The sequence below is a fragment of the Talpa occidentalis genome, unplaced genomic scaffold, assembly GCF_014898055.3.
Source record: "Talpa occidentalis isolate TD23 unplaced genomic scaffold, MPIMG_talOcc4v2.1, whole genome shotgun sequence".
Classification (NCBI taxonomy): domain Eukaryota; kingdom Metazoa; phylum Chordata; class Mammalia; order Eulipotyphla; family Talpidae; genus Talpa; species Talpa occidentalis.
The window spans coordinates 53,861,787-53,882,211 of NW_026555331.1; the positions used below are offsets into that span (position 1 = coordinate 53,861,787).

Below are 20,425 nucleotides of genomic sequence, written 5' to 3' on the forward strand. Positions count from 1 at the left end.
TGAGTTTCTATGCACAATAAAATGTTAATGTAAGACAATTTATTTTAAGTTATTTGATTTAGGAATATAGCTGCATTCATACAATCACAATTTGTTTATTCTTTATCCATATTCTAACCTTTAACATTTGTTTCCTTGACAAATATACAGGCAGTTATATATTTTTTAATTGCAGTTTTGTATTTTAACCTTATGCCTTAAGGGTCTAGAAAGCAAACTTAGATTAAGGCAAATAAGATAAAACAGACAGTAGAGATACTCTAGGTTTACTGACATCCATTCACTTAGCATCAATGCATAACACATTCCCAAAGCAAGCATATATTAAATTTAAAATGGATAATCTTAATTGGATTTAATAGCTGGATAAATGGTCAATTTTCTTTCTATATGCTTTGAGGCATGCATTTCATCCCTTACTGATTTGCTTTATTTAATTAGCATATTATTTGTCTTGATAGAACTGGGAAGATTATTGTAAGAAGGAACAATGGTGGAGAATATGCCTCTTGCTGCTTCACAAAGCACCTATCACAGGTGGTGCTACAGAACAACTAATTCCAGAGAGATCTAACCAGCACACCTTGGCACATATACATACATATAATGTTTATTAATCTAAAAATGAAAAAAGTTATAAAAATAGAAGTAGAAAATCCTAGGTAAGTTAAAATACACAAAAATTTTAAGCAAAGTTATTTGAATCAGGCAATATTTAATGTATCAAATAGTAATCTTGATGGCTAGGTATAAAGTAATCAGTCCAGGACATGGGCCATATCAAAAAACAACAGGTATCCTCACCTCCCCAGAATCCTTTGCCAGGGTTACTTTTCTTTAATTACACACTTTTACACCTCCATGTTACACAGTATTTGTTTATTATTGTTAATATAAAAATAACCATTCTCTAAATCATTATACATAATAAATAAAATTTGAATTATACATAAGGATTTGAATAATAGGATTTTAAGGACCACTTGCAACTTCTTCTGCCTGCTTCACAGACCTGTAGGGTAGAAACAAAACAAAAGAAGATATACTTAATAGTATGTCAATAGTGCAGTATATTACAAAGAAAGACTGGGATTTTAATGATTTATTTTATTCTGTATGAATTTTTACAACAACATTGACCTTAGCGTACTACCTGTATTAACCACCTTTTATTACCAGTATGTCAGTTTAGGTATCTGCATAAAATGGTTTTTGTATATAAAATTGGAAGTAGGTAAAAAATATTTTAGAGTGTTTAAAACAGACTTTCTTCTTTCCAAATACAGCCAGTGAGAAATACTGACAAGCTATGTAACACAATTTTTTATCCTGGAAAAATAATAAAAGCTTGAATTTAGAAAAGTAGGGTGGCATAATGTGAATAAGACCATATAGGTCCTACTTCAGCATTGTAGCTATGTGTCCATATTGCTTAATAGGAAGGGATGCCTTTATTTTTTTCTAAAAGAATATTAGGATGATACAGTGAAATATCCATGTTTCTAGAATACCTTACTTTGATATTTCTGATTTACCAGGTAGGCCATACACATATTTTATTTTTTTAAGATTTATTTTATTTATTTATGCATACAAGAGCTGGAGTGTAGGCCAGGTGTGTGGTGGGGGAGTGAGAGGATTCACCAGAGACAGAGTGGGGAGCAGAATAGGCAGATGTACTGAAATACACTGCTGAGCAGAGCAGCAGGAGGTCTGCTGTGCCATGTGGGTTAGCTCCCTGGACTGGTATCAAACTCCTGCTGCAGTGGCTGCCAATAGCTTCAAAGTGCCGAGACTTAACCCTCTGCACCACTAGGGAGGCCCCTAAACACATTTTAAAATGAATATCAATTTTCAAATTACTCAGAGGACCTGAAAAAATAACTGCACGCTGCCTGCTCAGTGTTTAATGGAAGAAAGGGGAGAAGGGAGAAAGAAAAGAAGGGAATCTATTTGTTTTTTGTATACTTTTCCTTTATCTAGAAAGATCTATTTATCCCACCCCACCACAGATAAAATTCCTTTATATAACTAACTCCTATTACCCTTTAGGTTTTACCCTTCTATCACTTTCTCTGGGCACTCTGACTACTAGTCAAGATAGAATCCTGCTGCATGCACAAATCTCAGCCTAATATTGATGAGCATTATGTATCAGAAGCAACCGAATTTTTATGTAAGCAATTGTTCTGTGTGTGACTACATCATTTAGTAAATGCAAGTCACCTACAATAGCTATGTTCTATTCTATGGAATAGTTCCTACTTATTATAAACCATTATTAAGTATAAAAGACTTGAAAAATCTATTCACTTAGATTGAAGGGCAGTATGCATATATATAAAACAAAGAAGATCTGAAATATTGAAGAAGAGAGTTACGTGATCTTTCTCTTCGTAAGTTCTAGTTATGTGGAAGAGAGACACATTTTTTTGTCTACAACACCAAAGATCAGAACTAGATATAAGGTAGCTACAAAGATTCAGATTTTGGAGCAAAATAAAAGTGTAATTTCTTTTCAAGTAAGTTTCACTTTTTTTTTACATCTTAAGCAATACATGCTATTTATAGAAATGTTTTATATAAGCAAATAACTATCATCACACAACACAGAGACAACTACTGATAGCATTTTTGTTTCTAACCACCCAGCCATTATTCTTCAGCTATAAATACATCATTGGGTAAGTGTATATGGATTATATATAACAAAAGTTGAATTATATTTTACATAATGTCTTGTGATTCATTTTTATGAAATAATACTATAAAAATTTTCTACTTCAGCATATATAAGATGCAGATAGATGAATCCAGTCAGTCAGTGTAAATATAGGCATATATCCAGTTATAAGAGATCTTGTTTCATTTCAAAATAGATTCAATTTTTTCTATACATTACACATTTTCAATGATTTATAAGACATTCTCCATGTTTTATGATAAAACATGTGCAATGAACATCATGTCCTGATAACTACATAGTGGTGCATTGCAGAAGGTTTAGCTTTGGGGGATTTCTTAATATATAATTGTTGGATCAATGAGCAACTAAGTTAAATGCGCAACCAAGGGAGGCAGTATATTTCCATTACTCTAAGTGTTTATATAAAGGCTGATGACCAATAAAGTAGAGGTACTGCAAAAAAGAGGTGATAATTAGAGTGAAAGAGGAGTAGATGGTCTTAAAATGCCTTCTTATTTGAGTGCTTAGGTTCTTTCTATGACATACTTGAGAGAAGATCAGTGAATTATTCATCTTTTTATATCCAAATCATACAGTAGCATCATGTCCATAGCAATGAAATTGATATAAGATACCACAGCTCTAGGAAACATTTAATGATATTATGGTCTGTACATTGTGGGAGATATGTTATCTCCCATCTATCTGAAAGTGATTTTCTTGCCAAGAAGAAGGGGTTTCAGATCTCTATCCCAGCTCCTCAATATGAACTTAAGGAGACTGAGATCCATAGGACATCACAAAATGAAAAGAAATCATTATGCAGAGTATTCAGAGGAAAAAAAAATTCTCATCAGATGACATGAGGACTATCTATTTAAAAAATATAAACTTTGATCAGTTGTAGATAGTACCCATAATTATCTGATATTAATAGCAGTGTCCTGAGCAAACATACCAGAGTAGACCAGTGTAGGACAAGAAGAGCATGGAACACAAAGAAGAAGATCAGCAGAACCTGCACAATGAAAGAAAAAGAGATAATATGCTGGACCAGGGGAAAAAATCTATTAAACACAATTTCCAAGTTCTAGTGAAGATTTATTGAAATTAATATCAAAACTGCCTTCATAGCATCTAGGGAGTTACAATTATAGATGTTAACTGTTTAATAGTATATACATTCTCATTCCATAGTGCAGTCATTTTTAACTTAAAATTTTGCTGATTTTTAAATAAATTTAGGCAAAATTGATCCTCCAAATAGTGTCATGGGCATACATTTAGACTGCAGAGCAATTCTGTTTAGATCACAGTCATGATTCTTATGTCCAGCATGGAATAGGCAGGAAAGTAATGTTCTACTGACTTCTACAATAACACAGCTTATTCAGGACTGGACATTACTGTATTGTGATGTTATACCATTTGTAATTTCACTTTATCATCACAATTATTATGAAATTTACTTGATTTGGTGCATGTACATAAATATATGCTTTATTTATCACATGTAGCACATCATATTACATGCTAAATATAATTCCTAAAGGCATCCCCGAGGAAGAAGATGAGCACAAACAAGGTATTGTGGATGGGACATGAGTATTCTGCTTTAAAAGGGTAGAGAGATAAAACAGAGAGTAAAAGCAGGTTAAAATAAATCAAGTGAGATAATCTTTTTGAAGATAAATGAAATAAACTAAGTCTAAATGTTCCAAAATAGCTCTTGGAATACTAGTTCTACACAGTGTTAATTTAGATGTTTCACACACAAATGAATCCTTGCTCAAAGAATTTTGGGCAATATATTATATGTGATTTTGGAGGATCAAAATATACCAGCAAGTTAGTCTCTTAGAATTCCTACAATAAAGAAAATTATTTAACCTGATATTTATTAAAGTTGTATAATAATAGACTTTCATATAGATCATCTTTTTTAAAATTCTATAGAGCAAACAATGATAAGTGCTGCTTAAACTAGAATAAAAGCAGCATATTAGTGCAATTGTTACTTCACATAATTCAGCAGCAAAACAGAAAAAGAATGAGCTCTGTACTCATACCTGAGTTCAAGTTCTGGCTCCATCACTTCATATGTGTGGTCTTGAACAAGTTAGCATCTTTCATAATCCTCCACAGAGGATGATTATAAGGGAAATATCTTTGGAAGTATCATTAAGTAGTGAAGATTTAGCAGTTTCATATAGTATTCATACTTAGATAGGAACTATGAAAAACAATTGTATTGAAAGTCTTAATTCTACGTAGAAGGTGGATGATGAAGAAAGCTGGAGTGTTTAGGGAAAATAATGATCCACTCATATTTTATTGTTTTACCACCCAAAGATATTACAGGTGTTTGCAAGAGAGTGGTTGAATCAATGATCTATCTATATTAGTGGTTTTCAAATCTTAAGTATATCAGAATCACCTATAGCGTTCTTATGACAACAATTACTAGGCTCCACTATTAGAGTTTCTAACTTAGTATATATGGGGTGAGGCCCAAGAGATCCTGATGCTGATACTAATGCTGCTGATTTGGAGGCCCCATTTTGAGTATCATTGTTTTATGTAGTAGCATGAAATTTAGACTGAAAGATAAAGCCAGCTGTGGTCCGACATACATGGAGTAAAAAGAGAAGTAAAGAGTCTGGGTAGCAAAATAAGATTAAAGTATAGATTTAGTAGGAAATAGCAAATTTTAGAGGCAGGGGGTATGAGAAAGGAAGTAGATGAAAGTAATCCATGATTTTAGATTTTGTTGCTATTTGACATTTGACAAGAGAAAATAATCCACTGTCTTAGTACATCACTAGATTTGAAAGGACCAAGAAATATAATGGTAGGGCATTGGCTATTAAATCACTCAAATAGGAGTTAAAATTTCCTGATGATAATAATTATGGTAGAGAGGAAGAAAACAAACCAAATGTAAATTCCTTAAATGAACAAAGAGAAGTGACTGGTAAGAGTATAGTAATAAGAAAAGGAACAGGACAGTTTAATAAATGGTGTGATCCTAAAGAATTTCAGGTAAAATAATAATGCTACCTCATGACATTTGACATATTGAAATTAAAAGAAGGAGCTGATTCCCCAGTGAAGCCTCACAGGGAAGCAATGCCTTCTAGGAAAAACACATTTCAAATAATGCAAAAATGTCATGGAGAGTGTTCTTTCAGCAGCATTGAGGGACAGATGATTTGCAAATCAAATTCCTGTTCCAGAGGCCACTGTGGAAAGATCTGGGAAATACATCAGCAGTGGTTAAGAATACAAATACTTAAGATTTCATTTGTTTGTGGCAGTGGGGAAAGGCAGTGTAACCAAGGATAGCAGAAATAAAAGAATTAATTAACCCCCAGTTTCTAATCTGAATTTTGGCATAATGTTCTTGTAAGTCACAGTCTTGAGTGACCCTTATGCTGCTGCCCTCTATTTTGAAATAGGACTACTTATACTGAGGGGAGCCTATTATCTTCTATAGTTGGTGGGAAAAAGAATAAGCAAGCAAGAGTAGTTATCAACTCTGGAAATAAAGACAGGTTTTTTTACAGAAAGGGATACTCTTATTGAAAAAAACGTAGAGACAGGTTCATTCAGTGAAAACTTGTAACATGAATTACTTGAGGCACTGGATTGCAAATGTCTAAGGATTGGAATAATTGCTGTATTAATGCACCATGTTCATTGCAAATCTGTCTGAACTCTCATCAATAAAGAGGAACAACACATTGAATTTATGAAATGTCATTGAATATATGTTTTGCCATGTGTACCAATAAACCATTTACTACATACCTTTGTTATTTTTCTGAATATTAGGTTTCCCTGAATAATTAGAAGATGGAAAAATCCAGGTGTGTCTACTTCTTGAGTGATTTAAAGGTCACCAGATTTGAGCTACATTCACTTATTCATTCATTAAATATTGATCAAGTAAATAGTGAATGCATAAATATATATCAAATACGTTAAATACTTATAATGCAAAATAGAAATATTAAGACTAGATTTTCTCTTATTAGCAAAATTTTAGAATTCCACATGTGGATGCAATTATAAGTTATATAGTCTTATATAAGTAGCAGAAACTTTCTGAAAATTACTTAAAGTTAACAAATGGATAATTCTTTGTGTCCTCATATGAAAGGAAAAGTCATGTATAAATTATGTTTAAGAATACAAGGAAAGCTATGTTTTTGGTCTGAGAAGTGTTTAATTATACTAACGTTGACATACAGTTTTGGAATATTTAGTCAACATTTCAAAACAAGTCATTTTGAAGAAATTTGGCAGCATGCTTTGAACAGTTGTTCTATTTTTAATAGCTTACTATGGGATTAAAAACAGGCTTAATGCAATTACTAAATGTTATTTATTTTATTCTGTCAAAATTTTAATTTTTATGTTTATCATATATGCCTCCATTAATTATCTGGATGACTTTGTCTATAGATAATAATTTGTAGCACAGTATAAATATAACTAAATAATGTTGAAGTTTCTATTAAGAGCAGATTTCCTACACAAACGTATTGCTGCTCATTTTCGTTATATGTCACTTCTCCTTATTTTCTTGCCTTACAGCTTTTCTTTATGATACAAATTCTTGCACTCCTCAGTGAAATAATTCCTCCATTGATGTTATATATATACACTTTCTCATCCCTTCTCTAGTTTCTAGTGAAGAAATGGTATTTCAGAAGAAAGCTTATGACTTTGGATCAAGTTAGAGTGTAAACTACACTTATATTAATTGTGTGTCCTTAGTAAAGGCTATATAACAAATCTGAGTTTATAAAACCAGATAATATCACCTGCATATTACATTATCATGAGGATACCATGTGGTATATAACAACAAATATTTAATAAATGTCAATCGTCTTCTATCTCCTTCTCTTCTAGAGATGCAACTGTTTCCATATAAGCCTTAAAATATCTATTGCTCATAATAGTCTTCAGGGAGAAATGGAATGCTATAATTCTAAATATAGTTTTAAATATATTTTGTGGTTTAAGTTTATGTTAAGCTATGTGACAATTTTCCCAATTTATTACTAAATTGTTTATCGATTAGAATTTATATTAACTCTATCAATCAGTAGAAAAGATTTATTTTGCAATATATTAGAAACTTTGTCCTTAGAATGCCTATCTTCATGTTATCTCCTTCATCATTATGCCTACACAAGTAGGTTTTTCAGGCACAATGTCAATCATTAGTCTATTAATTTCTTTCCAGATCTGAATAATAAATTTTTTATTATATCCTATGAGGTTATGTCAGTGAGCTTTTAGTTTAGCTCAGATAATGGTAGAATTTATCTCTACCTCCAGCATCTATGGGAGGGAATAGTTTATTCATTCATATTTTTCTATCATAGTACCCATGAGCTCAGCCAAGAGAGCAGTTGCTCTTTTTGCTTTAAATGAGGACTATAATAATCTTCTCTCTTCCTCAGTTCTAAGATATATTGAAGGTAGCAAGATGATTGCAAAAGCTATAGAATAAGAAATGCAGAAAAATAAATGTAGCTTAAAAAATAAAGGTTAAATTATTCCTACTTAATAAATAAATGGCAGATGCTATTTGGTAAGGAAACTTGGAGGAGAACATTAATCTTTATTTCTATGGAATTAATGTATCTTTGATAGTTAAAAAATAGATAATTAAGCAGAGACAGATGCACCTGAGTGTAAATTTTTTTTGGCAATTTAGTAATCTCAGGTCCACAGAGAAGTGGGACCTTAGATGAGTCTCCTGATCCTTATTTTTTCCACTCTAACGTCACCTCTAGACAAAGAAATTTAGCCTTCAGCTGAAATATAAATGACTGTGTAAACTGACAATAAAAACGTGTGTCCATTTGTAAATTGTGGTGAGAATCTAGGAAGTATGTGTGAACTAATTCCACTGAGGAATAAAAACACAATGTTATTAATAATAACTTCAGTAAAAGTAAGTAGAAATTGAATAAGTGGGAGGCTGAAGTTCTTGTGTGTTAAAAGATAACCCAAAAATTGTCATCAATTTTTTTTTGCACAAAGGGAAACCATTTTGTATGATATATACTTAATCTAAAAGTAAAAAGTTGAATTAACTATTTACTAAGAACACACTGTATGTTTGAAATTTTACTTGATCAAACTAAAGCAACAAGAAGGTAATTTTTCCTTATTTTATGAAAACAAAATGCAATAATCTAAATATCTGATTCTGCTCAAATTTATTGAAATACATCAAAATGAGAAATTTCCCATCCAGTAATGGTTGGGAAAGTTATTTAAATAGAACATCCTACTATCCAGAATAGCTGTTAAGGTATCAAAGAGCGATCAAAATAAAAAGTAGTATACGGTCAATATCCAGAAGAATAAGAAAATAAACAGAAATGAGCTTGGAATTTGGGTACTCGTTTCCTCTAAAGGTACCTAGCAATTCCAGAAGAAATTACTGAGTTGCTGACAACCTAAAGAAGGATAGCAAAAGTCGTGGACACAGGACAAAATCTGGAACTCTAGTTTTACTGAGAAAGGTGACTCAAGTGAATCTTCTAGGTTTGGGGTTGCTACTCTATTGGGCCACACTGTCAGTGTAAGGATAAAAAGGAAATATACTGGCCCTCTCAAGGAGTAAAATCCAACTTAAATCTCCACTTTCTGTTGAATTCAAACAATCTAGGATTGCTCTGCTCTCTGCTCTGGCTCTGGTGAATTCTCTCACCCTCCCGCACTTCTGACTGTACCCAGTGCTTGTACCCTGCTATTTCTTTCATATGCAATGCAAAATCCTCCCTATAGAAAGATAAAATCATCTGAGAACTCAAATTATTTTTTCAATTTTTCACCTACAATTTTAAGTTAATGAAAAATAAGCAGATATACATGGTGACAAGACCATGTGATCAAATACCAAGAGAAAACAGAGAATAGAAGCAGACCCACAAGGAATCATATGAAAGATTTATCAAACAGGGATTTTGAAATAATTATGCTTAATAAGAAAATGAAAGGCAATTTTAGAATTGTTGAAAAGAACTAGAAGTTAAAAATGAACTAAATGAAAATGCTATAAAACAAAACTAATTCACATTTATTTATGAATGTGAATCCTTGTGGGATTTTTCTATCAACACTTCAACACTTTAGAATATACTTGTGAAAAAGGCTCCTGGTTACCAAAATGGATTAATGCATTGATAACAATTTTCTTTTCTTGAACATAATACGTGAAACTAAAACATCTAGAAGGAAATATACAGAGGTAGCTCCTTGACACTAGTCTTGACAATGGTTTTTTGCAAATGACATCAAAAGCTCCAGCAACTAAAGCAAAAATAAACAAGTGGGACTTGTTTAAAAAGTTCCTGCACAGAAAGGAAATAATACACAAAATGAAAAGGCAAATTTAGATTTGGAAATAATATTTGCAAATGATATTTCTGATAAGGGGTTAATATCCAGACATATAAACTATGTGTGCTTTGAATCTACAGGTAAAAGCTTACTCTAAAATGGATTGATTACATGTTGGGCCTCCCCTGGTGGTGCAGGTGGTTGAGCGCTGAGTTGTGAAGCTGCCCACAGCCTCTGCAGCGTCAGTTTGATCCCCGGCTGCCACTCGAGGGTCCCACATGGCGTGCAGATCTCTCCTGCCGCCCTCTGCTCCCCTCAGCAGTGTATTTCATCACTCTGACTGCTCTGCTCTCTGCTCTAGCTCTGGTGAATTCTCTCACCCTCCCGCACTTCTGACTGTACCCAGTGCTTGTATAAATAAATAAATAAATAAATAAATCTTTAAAAAAAAACAAAAAAATAAAATGGATTACATATTATAGGATGAAAAATATGACCTGGAGCTAGATGTAATTACTGGTATTCAATTAATAAATTTATAATTCAACTCAATAATAATGATTTTAAAAAGCACTTTCACAGTGATTCATTTCTCCCCTCCTATACATTAGGTTGCACTGTTTGTCTATGTTTACTTTACCTTCTTTGCCTATAAAGGAAATAGTTTTTAAAAAAATCTTTTATCAGTGTTTTGTACAAATGGATTGTTTTAGGGAGATAATGGTCTCTGTTTTAAATGGCATTAGTGTACAGGTCAAAAACTAGTTTCCTTCTCATTAATTTAAAAAATATATAAAAGGTAAAATGCCTGGATCTCCTTATCATTTGAATTATTATTAACCAAAGCTAGGGATATTAATGTTCTTCCTATGAATGTTCTCCTGTGTTAGGGAACTCCCTATCAGAGTTCCTCCCCATGTGAAGAGCTCTCCACTGTCCACTTTATCTCATCACATTCTTATTATCCTTACAATTTCAACCCTCTCTGTTCTTTCTATGACAACTTTCCAGATTTATTTTTCTTTAATCCATTATAAGTGTCCAGTGTCTTAACCAAAGAATATTAATTGCTCTTCTCCCTGGGCCAACAAACATAATCAGTGCACCCTCAATTTGTGTCCTTAACCATGCTATTTTTCTGGTTTGTATGACCTTCCTGTCCACCCTTGCCCCTCAAAATCCTAACCAACTCTCAGTACAAACACTACATTCCTCTGAAGGTCTCTCTAACCCTATGGTTCCTACTGACTACTCACTGTGATATTTTCCTCCTTTGGCTTCCTTAACCTTCTATTTAGAAATAGAATGCCTCATGATACAGATGCTTACGTACTTCTCAATAGTTTACTAAAGAAAAGAGATGACATTCTATCATTTTTTCATTTTCCATGCCATAGGGAACAACACATTGCCACTTCTCATTACATTATGCTGACTTTCAAAGTCCATAAATATGATTGTTCTAAGGAGGTAAACTGAACCATGGGAAATATGAAAATTTTTTGAGAATCTTAACTTACTTTCTATTTTGGGAAAAAATTTCCTGGTTTGTTTAATTTGTAAAGGTAAAGCATATCAATGTTGCAGAACAAGTCAAGGGAAATCATGGGAACAGTTTAAATGGTATACATGCTGAAGTTATATAATAACTCTAAATATACAGATGAAAATTCATGGAGAATAAAAAAAGTAGGCTTTATTTGCAGCTAGTCAATACAACTTTCTCATTTGGAAATAACATAATCCATCTGATATAAGGCTGCCTTATAAACTAAATACATCAAGGTTAAAGAATGAACTAGATTTTCCTTCATTTTGTTTTTATTATTTTATTTTGCAGTTTTAGACCACACCTAGAGCAAATGTAAGAATATTCCAAGGTAAACAAAATGTGGTTGGTGAAAAGATTAAAAATATGGGCTGCTTGTTTATATTTTTGATTTTTAAAAAAAAACAAAAAATTGGACCATGTATCTCCTATTTTTAATTTTAAAGACTTTAATGCCATATAATAATCCAAAGAATTCTGCATTGCAAAAGAACCGTTGGGTTGTCTTGTTTAAACATAGCTTCTTCTTAAACTTGCTATGAACTTTTCTGACTACTATTGCACATGACAAGGAAGTTTTAACAAAGCAGGTAGTCTGAAACTTGTAACCTTATATATTTTTGAGCAACTTGACATTTTCCCATTATACTTAATGATAGTTTATGTGGTGAGATTTTTTTATATGTTATTAAATGTTAGCTTTTAAATATTTTCTAGGCACTTAGAAATAAATTGAACCTTTCAAATACTGGAATTTTACCATAAACATGGGAAACATTTCAAAATAAGGATGCACATGAATAATTGAGAGGTTTTTGGCCTCTAAATATAGTGAAAAATAAAAAGGAAACAATTCTGAAAATACAAACCTCTGACTATTTGGACATTTCATTTCTTTCACTCTCTCTCTTTAGAATAGGAAAGATACCTGTGGAGCTTATTAGAAATGCAGAATTCAGAGTTCTAGCCAAAGAACTCTGTAGCTCTCAAGTGGAGTATGGGAACATAAGTATCAGGCAAATACTCCAGTAGACTCAAATGGCTGTGATTTATTTTGTGATTTTGGATCATAATCTGAGAGACTGAAAAAAAAAAAAAAACCAACACATGTGATTTATACTTTCATATTAAAGCATGGCAAAAAGTATCTACAAATTAAGGATTCTGCTTATCTTACTTATAATAAAAGGTTTTAAAATTTTGCATTTAAATATGCTAGACATCTTTTTCTAAAAGGTGCTCTTTCACAAAGTTTTTTTGAGCTAAGTCTTATTTAAAAAAGGTGATAAATTTTACTTTATTTTATTTTTTAAAGATTTATTTATGCATACAAGAACTGGGGCCCAGGCCAGAGGTGTGGGGGTGAGAGGACCCATCAGAGACAGAGTGGGGAACAGAACAGGCAGACCGATTGACACATACTGCTGAGGGGAGCAGCGGGCGAGCCAGGAGAGGTCTGTTGTGCCACGTGGGTTGCTCCCCGCTGGAGATCAAACTCATGCTGCAGTGACTGCGGACAGCCCCACAGTCTGCGTCCCAACCCCTTGCGCCACCAGGGAGGTCCAAAAGTGATAAATTTGAAAATGATGTGAAGTTCCTGGAATTATTTGGAAACTTTCTTCCATGAAAATTTTGTCCCAGGAAAAATTAGAACATTTCACAAAATTACCTAGGTATAATTTATAGAAAACTGAGTCAAACAGGTGTTACTATTGGATGATGAATCTGTCCTTTTCCTTACTCATAAATTTGTAATGTATAAACTCCAAACTCTAAATTAGATGGTGGCTTTACATAGATATTTGTCATCTATTTCCCTTGAGGTAGATGGTCTATACATATCTTACCAGCTGTTCTGCAAACCGCATACATTGATTATAAGCAGCAGAAGTGCCATTGCTTCAGCGGCTCCATCTTACACTTGTCATAGCACCTGAATATTAGATGTCACTCATAAAAAGTATCTGCATCTCTAGGCTAGCTTGGCTAAAATGCTAACTAGACTTCCATTTCCAGATGTCTCCTGTTACCAACTAATATCTTTTAAATCCTGATTTTATTTCAAACAATTTACCATTGTCAAAGGGTCACTTCCAAGTAGAACATTGCTGAAATAAAGTATTTTTTACTCTAGGGATATATCGAAAATTTTAAGAGTGGTGTTCTTTATAGTGATTGAAAGACCATATTGACCATATGCATGACTAACATACAAATCCAATATTAAAATTTAAATAACACTATATATAACTTTTATAATAATTATTCAGTTACCATTTTTTTTTTTGTTTTAAATTTCCAACTGTCCTGGTAAACAAGTTGGAAAATTCCAAAGAAAGCTATTTATTCATTCATTTTTCACTCATTCATTCATTACTGGGAGTCACTCATTCTCAGATATTGACTGAGAGCTTAATGTGTACCTTAAGAAGATGAAATAAATATATGAATTCATTCTCTGATAAAATTTGCACCCTAGTAGAAGAGGAGATGATTAAAATTTTGCAAAATTTTGTGACTATGTATGCAAGGTAATATGATTAGATAACAAGGGTTGAAGAGTGTTTGAGGAGTTTGATCTTCTTGATATTATCAAGCTGTTTTCCAGATTAATGCTTAATGAAGGTAGATTTGAAGGAAATGTCTGATTTTGGATTTGGTAAAATATTTTGTATTAATAATAAGTATATGCCGCGGACCAGCACAGCAGTAGACGATGAGGCCACCTCAGGGTTGAGAGAAGCGTGCAGGGTGGTCAGGGCGTCGGCGAAAGAAATGACAAACAGACACACTTCAAGAGTGAAAATCTGAGTGTAATTTTCTCTAAATTTGTGACCAGTATATATATGTTTTCCAAAAGCACAGGAATGAATATCAAGGAAATTAGCTTGCTCATGGGCTCAGTCTACCACTATCAGGGAGGTGATCTACATAACAAGCAATGACCATTATAGAAGAAAGAAGGAAGTTTAGAAAGACAAATAAGGGATTAAAGTTTGTAGTTCTAGGAAGAGGGATAAGATTTTTAGCATTCTTGTAGTGGTTCTTGGTGGTCGTTATCTATTGATAAGCTTCTGCCTTTTCAGGGAACTTCCGTTGCACTTCCTCTGCTTCAGGCTGTTCTCCCCCTGCGCGCTGGTTGCCCAGCCGGACCTAGGGACCGTGGCGAAAGCCATTCCTAAAGATCACTGCGGGGGGAGGTGCAGCAGGTAGGGTTTTGCTGTTCTTCCCCTGCGCGCTGGTTGCCCAGCCGGACCTAGGGGCGGTTAGCCCTAAAGGTCACTGCAGGGGAAGGTGCAGCAAGTATAATATTTTGATTGACATTTTTCTTTAAGTTTTAGTTCATTATAAGTAATAGCATACTTATAGAATTATCTTGTGCATCCTGTAAGGATGCTGCTTACCTAGTCTTGACCATTTTGAGCACCAGGCTTGTCACATGTGTCAAACACAACAGTCAGAGTAAAATGAGTGCATTTACATATACAATATGTATGTAAATTCATATTTATAAAATATACACACATATTAGCTGGAAGAGTTTAACACAAAATTTTTGAAGGCCACAAAAAAGTTCAGTAAAAATTTGTCAAATCCAAACTCTAGAATGCATGTTAATGTATATTTAAATGTGTAAGGAGTAAGAGGTATAAAAACCTTTGCATTTAATAGACATTCTATGTCACAACTAACATTTTCAGATTTGGGGTATTCTTTTCTTTGCATCCTATGTAACTCTTATACTTTCTGAGTCTTCATCAGAAAGATGTTGTTTCCCTCCAATAGAATCTGTAAAATGTGACTTTGTTTTTCACTATAATTCTAAAATGCCAGCTGAGTGACACTGGGTGCCTGCCTGCTTCGCTCACCTGCTTATTTTGACTTTCATGTCTCTTTCTTTGCTGTGCTCCTTCTGGCCACATAAGCCTATGGCTATAATAGTGGAATAAGGATATCTGAAAATGCTTTTTCCCTGTAAGTATAATTTCCTGGAGTCCCTTTAGTACAGAATCATAATGCTGCCTGTTTAACATATTAAATATCTGTGGTGGCTATTGTTCAGGGAATTATTAAATAATCACACCACCAATTATCATGAAGGTTATAGTATCACTTCCCATTTTTCTGTGCAGGATACCATTGGTTAAAAAGAATGAATTTTGGTATTTCATTATTTTTAAATGATGTTATATCTACTAGAATCCAGATAGTAACCTCTCATCTACAGTGCTGAATCATAAGTCTGACACTGTAAATAAACCCCTGGAAGGCATGCACTTAGTCATGCCACAGTAGAGTAATCCATTCTTTGTTATTACTGAAACCTAGAAACTTAAATCGGGAGTTATACATTTTATATGCCTTAAATACATTATAATAGTAATCTGTTTTATGAATTTAAACTAGTTTCTATATACATAAATTTATTCATTTAACCAATAATGATGTCATCTATATTATGGATGGCCCTAATAAACTGAAAATTTTGAATAATCACAAGTTATCACTGATATAATTCTGCAGTATTTATAGAAGAGTTACATTCCAAATAGAAATTTTATATTGATCTTCAGGAAGAATAGTTGCTTCTTTTAAGGTACTTCTATTTCTTTTCAGATTGTCAGTATGTGGGCCTATGCATCACAATTAAGACACCATTGAATCAAACTTCATAGACATTTAGCTTATTTTTACATGTTCCCCCTAAACAAGCCAGAAGACTTTTTACAGATGCTTAATGTTATAAAAGGGAAATATCTTCACTATAGATTTCCTTTGGCTAAAAGATATTTATCAATAAACAGCAGTTTCTACTCACGTTTATCTTGTTCTGCTTCTACTCCTTCACTTTCTGTGTCACTTGGCAAGATCCAGGGTTGATGAACTACCTGCAATTGCTTTAAAGATTCATCCTGCCAAAGAAAAAAAATATTTGCATTAAACTCCAGATTGATATCAAGAATACCAATATAGATGACCACTTCAGTCTCCATGAGTCACATAATGAAAAAAAAAAAAAAGAATTTCCCTACAGAGAAGAGTTCTAAGTTTAAATTAATTTTCATGTCCTGGACATGTCACAAGCCCTAGACTCATTTTTTCACATTCTCCTTTTAATGAAATTTAATATCTTAATAAGAAAAGTATCAAGACTATGTACCTTCCTGAATTAAATTTTTATGGGACTCTTGGCACTCATTTGTGGAAATATAATGAAATATTCAATATAAAATTACACAAGATGTGTTTCTTTGCTATCAAGATTTCAAATTCCCTTTAATGAGAATAAAGATTAGTAGGATTTAGAGAACACTCAATTTCCCCTTTAGTACTACTTCACTGCCTCTTTCTCACTTCCTTATTTTTGTTAAGATATTTCTCATATATTCATTAGTAACTATGCTTTCTATTATTGACCTAAAACAGACTCTCATCATCTGTCATTCTGACTGTGGTAACATTCATCTTTGAAGTTCTTGAGGATCAAGTTTCATACCTTCACCAATTCTCACCAGCTTTCTGTCAGAGTGAGAGATTTTTAAGATATCACATGATATATTCATTACCTTCCTCAGAATCCTTCAATGACATCGTCATTATTCCCAAGATAAAATCTAAACTTAAGACCCCTCAAAAGCCATACTTGTCTAGCCAGATCTACCACCTCGTCCATTTCCAGCCCAACTTGACTGACATTTTCCTCTCAGCTATAATTAACTGGTAGCTCCTCAAGTTTGTCTGTCTGATCTGCCATGATGTTTTCACATGTTACATTTCCTGCTGAGAATGCACTAATTTACTTATATGTCTCGAACATTAACAGTCAAGCTGTTATGTCTCCTAGAAGCCTTTCCTGATCCTTTAAAACAGTTACACTTCTATTCCTTTATGTACCTATTGTTCCAATATAAATAACAATCATTGTATAGTAATTGTCTTTTCATATCTTCCTTGAGGACATAAATAACATTTTTTTTTAATCAAGGCATTTCCAGCATCTATTATATACCTGACAAAAAATATGCACTAAGTAAACATGTGTGTAGAAGAAAATAAGATAGAAAAGAAAGGAGGAGAGAGAGAGAAAGAGAGAAAGAGAGAAAGAAAGAAAGAAAAGAAAGAAAAGAAAGAAAAAGAAAGAAAGGAAAGAAAGAGAAAGAAAGAAAGAAAATAAGATCCCTTTAGAATGAAGTAACAATTTCAAATTCATATGATTCAAAGAATCCTTTCAAGCTATTTTGAAAATTAAAAACTTAAAATCAACCATTATGACCAATTCACTCTTTTAACCACTCACATTCTTCCATTAATTTCCTTCTCTTTCAATGATCTTTTCCTCCATCTTGAGATATTTGGCTTTACTTTGTTCAATCAAATACTACCAAATAAATACCCACAGTCCTTGATCGCTAAGAAACATGGTATCACTATACACATCCATTTTGCTTAAAACAATTCCTGTCCCCATTCTTGATTATGACAGTTATCGCTGCTTAGTACAATCTAGAGTTTCAAAAAGGCACAATTTCTTAAGAGTTAGATCATGGAGTAGAGGGCTGAATTGGTGAAGCACAAGGGGGTAACTGAAGGAAGTGATAATATCAATTTGATATTATAAAGGCAAATATAAGATATTGAATTTTACCAAAACCTACAGAACTTCACACCATGTAATAAACCTTAATGTAAGCAAATAAAAAATTACAATAAAAAACAATTAGGAGGTTGGAGGATCCCAAGATAGAGAGCAAAATATTTAAAAAGAGGGCCTCCCCGGTGGCGCAGCGGTTGAGCGCTGGGCTGCGAAGCTACCTGCAGCCTCTGCAGCACCGGTTCCATCCCTGGCCATCGGGCGAGGGTCCCACATGGCGCGCAGACCTCTCCTGCCGCCCGCTGCTCCCCTCAGCAGTGTACTTCAGTCCTTCTGCCTGCTCTGCTCACCGCTCTGGCTCTGGTGAATTCTCTCACCCTCCTGCGCTTCTCGCTGTACCCAGTGCTTGTATAAATAAATAAATAAATCTTAAAAAAAATTTAAAAAGAATATAAATGCATTAAAGATATATGTAACAACCTCATTGAAAAGGGTAGGGGAATAAGGTGCGCCCTAAGTAGTATTGATAATTTCTGGGGTCTGAAATACCAAAAGTAAAATAAATGGTGCAAAAGCAGTGTACTCTACTTGATAAAGTAGTTTCCCATTGGTGTATAGGTTAACAATTCTGATACCAACTATATCTACAGTCATACACTGCTTATCAATATTTTGGTCAATGAGTGAGCACATATATGATAGTGATTCCAATAAGCTATATTATATAGTCTAGGTGTGTAGTAGGCTATGACACCTAGATTTCTGTGCTTCCACTCTATGACAGTCACACTATGCTGAAACAGCCTAATGATGCATTTCTCATAACATATTTCTCTTGTTATGTGCTGTGTGGCCACTATATTCTGGCATTGAATAATGAAGTAAATGGTTGGCAGAAGGTGGGAACCAGATTTCTTGCTGTTGGAGTGTATAATGGATAATGCATTGTAATCCATGTGAGATAGAGATATCAGTATGAATTCATACCTAACTTACTTTATATAAAGAGATGGCTATAAAGTACTAACACACGCAAATGATGAGGTATATAAAAAGGATAAATTTGTCACTAAAAATCCCCATGACAAAAACTATAACAATTTTCTCAAATAAATAGTTGGTTACCTAAAGTATGAAATAAATATCTATGAACCCATTCTGATAAATAATATTAGTAATGAATAAATCAGTGAGACAAGACAAATAGGCCATAAACAATGATATCAAATAATATATGTAAATACTCTGCCAGTGAGGAAGTGGATAATGACTTCCTACTCCTTAAATATGGGCTGTACATAGTAAATTTCTTCCAAAAGCCCAAATAAATATGTAAGGAAAGGCAAAATAAGCAATATCACAGTGGAGAGATCTGACAAATACTACCTAAAGCCAGGTGATTGGTTACAGTTGTAATGATAATTCATATCAACTGTATATGTTCTTGAAAGGATTGTTGACTGAAATAATCACTTCTGTGAGGACTAGAGGTTAACAAATGAGCTTTATTTTTGGAGACAGAGTAAGGACTAGTTTGCTGAGCCTTGCCTGAGATACAGTTGCTGCTTATATCCCAAGCTGAAAAGCAGGCTGTGTACAATGGAAGAAGTCCATTAATATTCTACAACAAAGTATTTCAGCAGGTACCTGTAACTTTCTAACATTCTTATGTAAAGATAAGAGGTAGGGAGGTATACTTTATACATGTAGGAGATCTTTATTTTTATAGTCAGATGTAATCTATGTGTGAGAAATGCAAGAAGTAGCTCATAAAATCTTTATCTTAAGGATGTCTTTTGTGGAAATGTGTATCTGGTCAAACATTCCATTATTGTTTCTCTTTCTAGTGGAGATCTCTGCAGCGTAGTGTGGAGATTTGGAATATTGGTGTGCAGGGTCTTCAGGGCAGCCTAGAGGTTTCTTCACAGACAAACTACTCTGTATTTATTGATACCAGTTGACTCTCGCCTGTGTAGTTTTCTTTTTTTTTCTGTGCCCTACCCAGCTTATTTCTGCTTATTTTCTTCCACAGAATGAAAATGGAATTTTACCCTTTGTTTTCATCCTAAAAACACATTATCCCAATCTGACCGTGAAAAATCATACAAATCTCAAACAAGAGACAAGCAACAAAATATATGACCTGTACAAAATTGTTAAGGTCATCAAACACAAGGAAAGTCTGAAAAATGATCCCAACCAAGAAGATACTAATGAAATAATAACC

At 33.4% G+C, this 20,425-nt stretch overlaps 1 protein-coding gene across 1 annotated transcript in view; it reads right to left on the reverse strand.

Annotated features, from left to right (window-relative positions):
* Positions 1-250: 250 nt before the first annotated feature.
* Positions 251-20,425, reverse strand: part of CUNH8orf34 (chromosome unknown C8orf34 homolog) — a 334,852-nt gene continuing 314,677 nt past the window's right edge. Inside the window, 3 exon segments of the mRNA XM_037505640.1 lie at positions 251-1,012; positions 3,645-3,704; positions 16,426-16,519. Coding sequence (XP_037361537.1) covers positions 1,005-1,012; positions 3,645-3,704; positions 16,426-16,519 — 162 coding nt within the window. The 3' untranslated portion in view covers positions 251-1,004.